Source organism: Rutidosis leptorrhynchoides, chromosome 11 (genome assembly GCF_046630445.1).
Source record: "Rutidosis leptorrhynchoides isolate AG116_Rl617_1_P2 chromosome 11, CSIRO_AGI_Rlap_v1, whole genome shotgun sequence".
In the NCBI taxonomy this organism is placed as follows: domain Eukaryota; kingdom Viridiplantae; phylum Streptophyta; class Magnoliopsida; order Asterales; family Asteraceae; genus Rutidosis; species Rutidosis leptorrhynchoides.
The window spans coordinates 166,572,159-166,584,073 of NC_092343.1; the positions used below are offsets into that span (position 1 = coordinate 166,572,159).

The 11,915-nt window shown below is 34.3% G+C and overlaps 1 protein-coding gene across 1 annotated transcript; it reads right to left on the reverse strand.

Moving 5' to 3' along the window:
• Positions 1-1,925: 1,925 nt before the first annotated feature.
• LOC139875227 (uncharacterized) lies at positions 1,926-3,075 on the reverse strand. The gene is made up of 3 exons (XM_071862569.1): positions 2,970-3,075; positions 2,103-2,345; positions 1,926-1,990 (listed from the first exon to the last, which is right to left on the reverse strand). Exons 2-3 carry the CDS (start codon positions 2,341-2,343, stop codon positions 1,926-1,928), a joined length of 306 nt encoding a protein of 101 aa, XP_071718670.1. The 5' UTR covers positions 2,344-2,345; positions 2,970-3,075.
• Between the last annotated feature and the right edge of the window lie 8,840 nt (positions 3,076-11,915).

Consider the following 11,915-nt stretch of genomic DNA (forward strand, 5'->3'; position numbering starts at 1 on the left):
TTGGAACGCTACCATGTGGGGGGTTCGATACAATACAAAACACCCATGTTATATAACTTGTCAATGAAGAAAAAAAATAAAACAAAAATGTCAGGGCGCAGATAATATAAACTTAATCATCATTACATCATACTTATAGATAAACTTTCTAAGGTCTGCTAGGTGGGTTAATAATCTTAATAGCCAGAAATTATACATTCTGACACTAATATAATTCAAGACTTGTGAAAGAATTTAACGACTTAAAGTGCAAGTAACAGACTTAATTTCAGAGGACAAATGCAGCTTGTATCACATCTACTGCAACTCATATAAGGACATGTGAATAAGGGGAACTACCAGCCATATACATATTATAAATATGCATATAACATAAATTTCAGAGTTAATCAATATCTAACCTGATGAAGCATGAGGGACATTCGTAACAGCAAAATCGGAGGTTTTCAAATTAGACAAATTTTCAGAGTTTTAGAAGGCGAATTAAATACTTTAGACCACGTCTTGTAGCTTTTAAAAAACAACAAATAAGCTAGCAGTTAAGTTTAACTTCCTCTCAAATTCATCTTTTCGTTTTGAAATGCCGTAAAATAACTGCAGTTGTGAACATTATACTAACAGTTTAAAAACAAATTCGGCGAAAAACATAACATATATAGAAAAGAAGGAATACTTCATCGAAACGATAAAGGTGAACAAAACATACAAACAAAGGAAGCTTAAAATCTCGGGCCAAACCTAAACTAAACAAACAGAACTAAGGGCCGAACCAACAAAATACAAGAAGGACAACAAGCACGGTAGCTAAACAAAGACACATAACTAACAAAGAGACAAACACCCGCAAACAGACCAACACAAATTAACAAAAAAGCCCGGAGGCAAAGAAACGAGAGACCACATGAAAACCACAAGAAAGCAAATGCCTTCGACGTAAAAAAACTTCATCATCAAAAGCGGAATATATTCATAGTATATTTCAGAATAATTACTTACAAAAGTTTGAAACATGGAGCCTTACATTTGTGTCCTATACTCACCTATGGCTCCATGTTCAAAATGTCATCAGCATACAAATCCAGATTGCTACCTATTTCTTCAAAAAGGGTACTACCAGTTACATCAAGCCTTCAAAAAAAAGAGTCAGATCTTTAGCACATGCTCAGAAAACAAATTGACAGTTTCATAAACCTCAACCTCCTTTACCACCCTCCACTTCCTGTACCGCCCTCAACAGCTCCATAAATGGCTCGGCTATGACCCGTGATGACATCATCGTTGTCTTTGCAATCCCATGAATATGGTCTTTCTCGATCTCTTTGTTGAGATCACCCGAGGCGACACGATGTTCACCAATTTCGTTCTGCGTAGCAGCCAGGCAAACTTGTAATTCTTTAAACCTGTCCCGTAACCGCTCGTCCTTGTCAGCCAATAACGCTTTCTCTGCCTTCAAATTATCCACTTGTTCCTGAAGCAAAACCATTTTGGCATCAGCTTTAATTCTTGATTCATTCGCCAACTTCAATTTCTCCTCCAATTTTTCCGCCTTATCACGCCACATTTTCATCTTTGCCTCGTTTTCATTGGCCGCGCGTGAAACGGTCTTAATAATCTCTTGTTGTTCTTCATATCGCTTGAGCCTATCACACGATAACGCGAACCTGGCTACAGATATCTGAGCATCAAGTAGGCTCGCTTCGCTGTCGGTCAACTTTTCAAATTCAGCACGTACAGTTGGAGGCACGACATGACGGGCCATCTCTTTCAGTGACTCAGCAGCAATGGCCAAGTCATCTTCTTTCAGCCATTGGTCAAGACCGAAGAGCTTATAAACAGAAGAAATGCGGCTCGTAGCTTCTCTAACTGGGCTCCGAGGACGAGATGGGGATGACGGCATGTCGTTGGCATATGCAGTTTTGGGCGGGTTAGAACTGGCACCCTTCGAGGCTGCACTCGATTTTTGTCAATTGGACCTCCTTGTCAACAGTGTCTAATTAGCAATAATAAAATAAAATAAAATGTTAATAACTAAAGGAAATTTGATAACAATATAGACGAGGTGCGGTTTCATGCACAATTAGGAGGAACAATGTAATGTGCACCTTTGCTTGGTGTCGTCTTCTTCTTTGTTGGCCCCACCTGCACATGATGGTCGCCCTTTCGTTTGGCGGCTGAAGCAGGGCCCACAGTGTCCATGTTGGCAACCCCTGGTGTCACACCTGGGACAGTCACCATCGAATTGCCGAACGCCTTCGTCTTCGCCTTTTCACCCGCATCGAAGTTGGGCGGCGCGAACCTAACATTCGCAAGTCTGGAATTCTTTGGAAAATCAATAACTCTCATTTCTGCAAATATAAACAGTAATTTAACAAAAACAAACTATAAAAAACATAGAACGCACAAACACATAATCAACACATGAATATGCTACCCTCGTACCGAGCCATACATAATCCCGGGCAATCGACCCTCGTGAGGCCAATAATCAATGCACATAACAGACCCGTATACATAGAAAACATTACAACAAAAGTTTACAGTGAATTAAAGGCAACACAAATAATGGTTTTGTTTCAATTTAGTCATTTAGTGGCCACCACAAGAAGAATAAACATAGTGGCAATGAACTTTTACTACAACAAAATGAATAGACTGGAAAAAGTTTGACATTCATACAAGGAGCAGGCAGCAGAGGCCACATCACATATATACAGATTATAAGTCAAAGTGCATGTGATGTAGATAGCTAACCATTTCAGAACCCTAAATCATGTTCATATACAACATATCCCCAATTCTAATTACATTAAATTAGGTTATACTAATATTACCAAATTTCTAGGGTTTTATCACTAATTTAACGTATAAACTACTTCACCGACCACCTGAACATGTAAATAACGTAATTAGGGGATCGAACAACAAAACGAATATGCGTATAGCATTAATGTTCTTAAACAATATATAACCTGATGAAGAGCGAGAGAGTAGTAACAGCAAAAAAGGAGGTTTTGAGAGTCGCGGGGAAGAAAGATTAGACAAACTTAGGGTTTTAGAACTCTTGCGAGTCCGGTAGTTTGTACAAGAGCGAATAACCTTTTCCAAATGTCTCTTTTGAATTAATAGTAGCTTATGCTTTGTTCAACAATAACAACAACAACAATACCCAATTCCATGAGTATATGGTATGGGTAGGTGGACTGTAGACAATCATTCCTCGAATCCTAAATTAGAGGGAAGTCACTACTCCACCCGCAGATATAAAACCCGCGACTAGATAAGATCGTCCCACCCTCTACTCGAGAGCCAAGAGATTGCTTCCTGAGGAACCTCCGGCCAGAAAAGGTCAATAAAACGAGAAAGTGCGGGCATACGTACCTGTAAGCGTTATGTGCGTCTAGAAAGATGAAATCATACGAATAAGCCAAAAAAGAAAATACATATAGCAGTAATGCACAGCAATATGACAGATAGCATGAATAACATAATGCGTAGTAATATGTAAATTCCGGTAAAAAAAATATGTATAACTAAACATGTATACATATAGATACAGACATACATATACACTTAGATACATACATACATAAACAGAAACACATAGATACCGAGATGCAATATACTGCTATACAAGTAAAACAGATACCATGTAAAGATATATATATATAGTATAGCTATATATTATATAGTTATAGTTATAGTTGTAGTTAAAAAAAAAAAAAAAAAAAAAAAAAAAAAACACTCTAGCGCCTATATTAGTTCTAATATGCCTAAAAAGAGTCCTACTCAATTACACTAATTCTACTCCTCCACAGGCTCCTATCAGAAGTCATGTTCTCCATCAGTAGAAGCTCTTTCAGGTCCAGCTTCAATCTATCCTCCAACCTACGTCTGGGTCTACCCCTTCTCCTCACGCCCCCAACAACGAGGGTGCGCCTCAAAACATGCCCAAACCATCTAAGTCTTCCTTCCCTCAGCTTGTTGGTTATGTTCACAACTTCCAAGTTTTCCCTAAAAACTCCATTTGGTATCATATCAAGCATGGTCTTGCCACACGTCCACCTAAGCACCCTCATTTCTGCCACCTCCATCCTCCTCTCTTGGGATTTCGTCATTGGCCAACACTCTGATCCGTACAGCATGGCTGGTCTGATTGCCACCTTGTAGAATTTCCCTTTCAATTTGAGGGGTATCTTCTTGTCGCACAACACCCCTTTCGCTGCCCTCCACTTCAACCATCCTGCTCGTATACGATGCACCACGTCCTCATCTATCCTTCCCGATTTGTGAAGCATCGAGCCTAAATATCTAAAGGACTCTCGTGGAGGTAAAGTCTGATCCCCAATTCAGACATCCACTATATCCTCTTGTTCCTCTTCGCTCGTCTTGAAATCGCATCTAAGGTACTCCGATTTAAGTCTGCTAATTCGTAGGCCATTTGATTCTAGGGCGATCCTCCATTGCTCCAGCCTTCTGTTAAGCTCATCCTGGGAATCCGAAACTAATACAATATCGTCGGCGAATATTAGGCACCATGGGATGTCATATTGTATCCTTTGAGTTAGTTCGTCTAGGATCAAAGCGAAAAGATATGGGCTAAGGACCGATCCCTGATGTAAGCCTACCTCTACCAGAAAAAACTCTGTGTTTCCTACCGTCGTACGTACACGATGTGATAACCCGGAAATTTCTAACCAAATTTAAACTTTAATCTTTATATGTTTCCGACACGATAAGCAATATTTGTTAAGTTAAATTTCAAGAATTTTAAACTATGTTCATACATTCATTCAACCTCGACCAAGTTCCAACGATTCACGAACCATTAAACGAATATGATTATATATGTATATATGTGTATATATATATTATAACTTAAAACGTAAACAAAATATTAGATTAAATACTTTATATGATTGTATCTGTTTCAAAATGTTTATCAATGGAATTAGAAGATAAGATCAAATGATTGAATTATCAGATATATTAAATTATGATTACAAGTCTCCGTTGAAAGGCCCACGTTGATTTGAGAAATCTTTCCATTTTAACAATATTCGGAAAATGGTAAAGTGATTTATAAATAAGAACAAATTGTCAATCATTGAGAACTAGAGAAAGGATAGTGGAAGATTGAATCTCATAAAGACTCGATTGATCTATTTAGTTTCAAACGTACAAAAACGTTTTCAGTTTAAAAAGAACTTTATTATTAAAACGTATGTAACTTTTATAAATATCTAGAACCACTTTTGACAACTCATTACTTAACTAGTATGATAAAGATAACGATATTTATATTTTATTTTATTAAATATATATAACGATTTAAATTAATATTATATATATTTATACGCGTATTATATGTACATAGTTTTATACTTTTACTATACTTAAACTTTACCTTTACTTTATTTTTACTTTACTTTAACTTTAATAATTCACTTTAATAATTCATACTTTAATAATTCACTTTAATAATTCATACTTTAATAATTCACTTTAATAATTCATATTTTAATAATTCACTTTAATAATTCATACTTTAATAATTCACTTTAATAATTCAAAAATCTATTATAAATAGAATTCAATAGGTTTCATTATTTCATAGAAACTTGAAAATATTTTTCTCTAAACTCTCTCAATTGATTTACATATATATATTTACTCCGCATTATTTCAAGATATTATTAGTATACATAAAATATTACGACGGAGTGCTGTCCGAGTGGTTTCGAAATTGTTTTTCGAGTAGGATAGGATTAAGGAAATTATGGGTTATAGCTATGGAGGAGTATGGTTCATGGGTATGCTCGTGAGGTCAATATAGTGTTTATCATTTCCGTTGCGTCTACGTACCTTTCCCACAATGTTGAATCTCAATATTGATACGCGAGTACTCATAATTTAACTTTTACATACTAATAGTGTATCCCTGACTAGTGCTCGAGTATTTAGGATTATGCATGCTTGTACTTTTGATATTGCCCTTAGACATGTTAGGTTGAATATTGAATTAGTTACACTTGCGGTTGAGATAAGGTATAAGATATGCATGTCCTTGGAAAGCTAGCGAAAAATTAAGAACTTTTCCTTTAGATATCGAATGGTTTCGATGAACGGATTAGAAGTTATAATCAATTGAATTTTCGATATTTTTATTAAAAATGATTATTATTATCGTCGTTTTTATCGCCGTTCTAGTTTTATCTTATTATTATCATTATTATTATCTTTATCAATAAAAGGGATTTATCATTAAAAATTGTTATTTTTTTTATTATTACTATCGTTATTATCGTTAAAGTTATAATTAGTATTATTATTATTATCCAATTATTATTATTATTATTATTATTATTATTATTATTATTATTATTATTATTATTATTATTAGTAGTAGTATTATTATTATTATTATCATTATTAATATATATATCATTATTTAAAAATTGTTATTGTTATTGTTATTATTACTATATTATCATTAAGATAATTATTAGTATTATCGTTAATAATGTTATAGTAACTATCATTATTAATATTAGTGTAATTAAAACAAATATTTGTAACACCTAATTATTTTGATTACTATTATTATCATTATTATGAACACGATATAAAAGACAATTAAAAGCTATTAAACGAAACGATTAGAAAATAATGAGTAAGAGTATCATGATGAAATTAAAATATTATAAGATATTGATTTAGATAAAACTATCGTTCTTATTATTTTTATCATTACTATTATTATTAAAAGTATCGTTAGTATTAAAACTATCATTTTAACAAAAATTATCATTTTAATAGAAATGTCATTGTTACTCTAAAATATCATTATTATTATTATTTTAAATAGAATTATTATTTTAAAGATAATATTAAAAATTATCGTAAATATTAACGTTATCATAATTAGAATTATCGTTTTATCATAATGTCATCTTAGTAATTATAAATATTGATATTTTTATAATAATAATTATTATTACAAAATAATACAACTTTTACTTACTATCATTATAGATATTATTTTATCAAATAAATATGTGATACAAACATATTTTACTACGTGTAATAACTTACTTTAATAATACCTATCATATTATCTTTATGATATTAAATGAACCCTGTAAATTTTATTACTTAATATATATAAAAGTATATTTTATTATATAAAATTAATATAAAAATTTTATTTATTTATTAATAAATAAATTATATTATTTACTCTAATAAATCTTTTAAAAATATTTAAAAATATAAAACGACGATATTTAAACTATATATTAATCATGTATAGATTTTTGGAAATTATTTTGAGTCAAATTTACTTTTGTTGACTTTTGCATATTAGTCTCGAGCATTAGGATTGTGGTACACTATGACTTGACCTAATTTGTTAGACAAATATTGACCAACACATAAATATATATAATTAATTTAGGTTCGTGAATCCGAGGCCAACCTTGCACTTGTTCAATGACGTTATATGTATTTTTACTACGAAATACAGTATGGTGAGTTTCATTTGCCTTTTTACCCTTTATATTTTTGGGACTGAGAATACATGCGCTTTTATAAATGTTTGACGAAATAGACACAAGTAATTGAAACTACATTCTATGATTGAATTATCGAAATCGAATATGCCCCTTTTTATTAAAGTCTGGTAATCTAAGAATTAGGGAACAGACACCTTAATTGACGCGAATCCTAAAGATAGATCTATTGGGCCTAACAAACCCCATCCAAAGTACCGGATGCTTTAGTACTTCGAAATTTATATCATGTCCGAAGGAGGATCCCGGAATGATAGGGGATATTCTTATATGTATCTAGTTAATGTCGGTTACCAGGTGTTCACCATATGAATGATTATTTTTGTCTCTATGCATGAGACGTATATTTATGAGAACTGGAAATGAAATTCTTGTGGTCTATTAAAATGATGGAAATAAATGATTATGATAAACTAATGAACTCACCAACCTTTTGGTTGACACTTTAAAGCATGTTTATTCTCAGGTGTTAAAGAAATCTTCCGCTGTGCATTTGCTCATTTTAAAGATATTACTTGGAGTCTTTCATAGCATATTTCGAAGAACGTTGCATTCGAGTCATTGAGTTCATCAAAGATTATTATTAAATCAATTTATAGTTGGATAGTGGATATTATGAAATGGTATGCATGCCTGTCAATTTTCGATGTAAAGAAAGTTTGTCTTTTAAAAATGAATGCAATGTTTGTAAAATGTATCATATAGAGGTCAAATACCTCGCAATGTAATCAACTATTGTGAATCGTTTATAATGTATATGAACGGGTCCTTTCACATGAGTCTTCGCCCCCTCGTACACATCTCTAATCATTCTTATATATCTACTTGGGACACCCCTAACATTAAGAGTCTTCCAAATCAGCTCGCGCGGGACACAGTTGATATCGGGCAAAAAGTCATGTTTTTACCCCCTAAATTAAGCCCTAGAACAATAAATATTAAAACTTTGTTGGCAAAATTATTGCTTTTTCGGTTGATTTTGTAGATTAAGTAATTATAAAGGCGATGCAAAAAGAATCAAGTAAAACGGAGCTAAAACGAAGATTCTAGAGCGAAAACGGTGAAAGACAAGAAATCAAGTTACGATCCAGTGAATCAAGGCTGACCAGCACCGAATACGGCCTGCCATACGGCCTGCCAGTATGGGGTATGGCCTGCCAAATGGTCCAGTAAACGGCCCCTTAATACGGCTTGCCATGCAAACGGCCTGCCAAATACGGTCTGCCAAACGGCCTGCCATACGTTTGCAGGCAAAAATAAGGTCTATTTAAAGGGCTCTCTCCATCCATTCCAACACACACTCAACTTGCAATTCATTTTATATTTTCAATCTTTTAGTCAGTTTTAGTTGTAGTTAGCTTAGCTTTTATTTTCCGGAGGATATCCCGGCGAGTCCCTGCGATCTCGGGCAGATTTGTTCGGCCTTTTCAGGTTTTTATCCGAAACGCTTGTGTTTTGTATTAAACATGTACTCTTACTTTTTATGTTTAATAATGCGTTCCGATATTGCCATGATAGCTTAATTAATCTGTATATTGCCATGATAGAAGTTTAGGTTAGCTTAATTATGTTAATTTAGTATGATTACTGTTATAATACTGAACTAGGAAGTATGATAGATTTGTACGCTAGCATCTTAAGGATTGACCAAACTTGGTTGTGATCAGGACTTGTCCACCTATATGAAATTAGCTACTTCATAGGATTAAGACCCCTGGTTATACTATATCTGAAGATTCTATGAACTCGGTATGGCCGGAGTTCCCGAGAGGCATCTGATGCACTTTTAGGACACGGAACTTAGGAATTGAGACATGAATGACCTAGTATGCCTATTGATTGTTCTGAAGAGACCTCTTAGGAGCTGTTAAGATTTAGTTAGTGCCTTTACTATATGACCCAAACCTATTGCATGTTCTTGTTTGATTGTTGCCCTAGGTCTTAGTCATACCAACTGTTTAGGTATTCATTAGGTTTCTATCTGCTTTACTATCAGTATATTAACTATGATGCTGTATAATGTTTGAATTGTTGTGATCTCATTAGTATGATGAAATGGTTGTTAGTTTTCACCTAAGGTTTTGCCAACTTAAACCGACTGACTCTTTCCGTTTGTGATCAGTGTTCAATCAACACGACACGTTGTTATTCAGTTACCTAAACTGATAATGAGGTTTAGGATTAGAGCTTAACTCACTAATAAACCTAGTACTCTACTGAGGATAACCTCCGAGGTATTGTTACACTTCAGTTATACGACCAAGTGACATACTTCTCACTGCTCAAAGAGAACTCCGAGAATTCAGAGATAAGTAGGTCTGTGTAATTGGCTCATCCAACCAGATCTACATCAATCCAAGCATAGTCTTAACATAAGCATAATTACCTTCCCTAACCCAATACTGATATCTTGGTCAACATTTCCCTGATCTGCATACTCCGGATATCCTTTCACTTTATTTACTTTTCTGCATTTAGGACCTTTAGCTAAAATCAACTACTATCTTTTATCCAGGTAATTTAACTAAAAGACAATTATCCACTTGATCTTTAATTCGTTAATCAACATAAAATACGACACTAGGTTAACTTACACCTTCTACACCTTAGAAAGTAAAAGTAAATTTAGGCCCCGCAAAATATAAATAAACGAAGACACTGTGTGCTACTGAATCGGACATCCTGCGACTAAACGACACCGCACAAATAAAACCGTCCGTTAGTGGCATATCAGTTGCTTACTCTTCTTCTTGGCGCCGCTGCCGGGGATCGAATATTTTGATCGAGAAAGATTTTAAACAAACGAAGTATTGTTTGGTGGTGTCTAAGAAAGACAATTATACACGGACTTGGTTGTTGGATTTTCTGAACAGTCTCCAATTATATTGGAACCAAAAGGATCCTGCCTCTCCGTAGTCGGCCTGGCCACCTCGATACAAGTAATCTGTGAGAAGTCCTATCAGTTAAGATATCCAATCTGGTTAGCGACCGAATTTCAAGAATAATTGTTTTTATTAAATTATCGATCCTTTTAGTAAATAAATATTTTCTAAAAGTTACTTTTAAGTATTTTTAAAACAGAAAATCTAAAAAATGGAACAACAAGATACCCTTGCTTATATGCATAAGTCATGCTTAGAGGAAAGAGGAGGACCAATCACCTTAGGAACCGAAGGGATTTCTGAAATCAGTTCACACATGATTAAACTAGTCAGTATGATCTGTAAATTTCAAGGATTACCGACTGACGATCCGAACTTTCATATAAATAAATTTATCAGTCTGGTTGACTCTTTTAAGAAGGAATCAAACGAGAAAAACATTTTAAAACTTCATATTTTTCAATATTCACTTTCTGCACACGCTTCAGAATGTTTTGACGAACTTAACCTGAATTCAATCCATACATGGGAGGATTTAGCCACTAAATTTCTAAACAAATTTTATCCACCCTCCCTGCAAACCTATTTAAAAAATGACATCACAAACTTTTCTCAAAAAGAAAATGAGTCATTGTGTCTAGCATGGAATAGAGTAAAGATGATGCTTAAAAGATGTCCGAATCATTCGTTAAGTCGGGCAAACATAATCTGTATGCTTTACAATGGTTTGACAAAAGATGATAAGTCTCTCCTAGACATGGCCTCGCAAGGCAATTTCATGTCCCGAACAGCAGATGAAGCATAGGATCTCTTGGACACAATAGCTGCACAACAGGAAGATTGGAACAATGAAGCTGCTGAGAAGGATGACGTCTTCGCTCATACGGTAAAAATGCTGGAAACCGGGTTACAAGATCTCACCCTCACTCTTCAAAGTTTACCAATTCCTAGAAACTCAGATGCTACTAGAACCAATCTAAGGTATCCTTACCCTAGATGGGCACACAAACAGCAAAATAGCTCGGATTATAATATAATATTCCTGTTGCACAAACCTACTCTCCACTCTAAGGAAATTTTAGTTGAATTTATGAAAAAGCAATACATGATAAACCTTCAAGTCATAGAATGCCAGAACAAGTTCGACACTTTAGTAAAGACTTTTGAAGAATTAATTACTAATTTTCAGCTTACGCTTAAACGATTAACCACTAAAATTGATATAGAGTGTAGTGAGTTTGATGCCCTAGTAATTACTAGAGGAGGGAAGGAGACAACTGTTAATATACCCATACAAGATTTTTTCGATAAGGAACCTGTGCCAATTGACCCAGTCGTCAATCCACCGGAACCTATCTCTCCTAAGGCCCCGGAAATTATTCCGCGCGCCCGCATACCTTTTCCAGGTAGGCTTAGGAAGGAAAAACAAGAAGCGCAATTCGCTAAGTATTGGGATATTATTAAG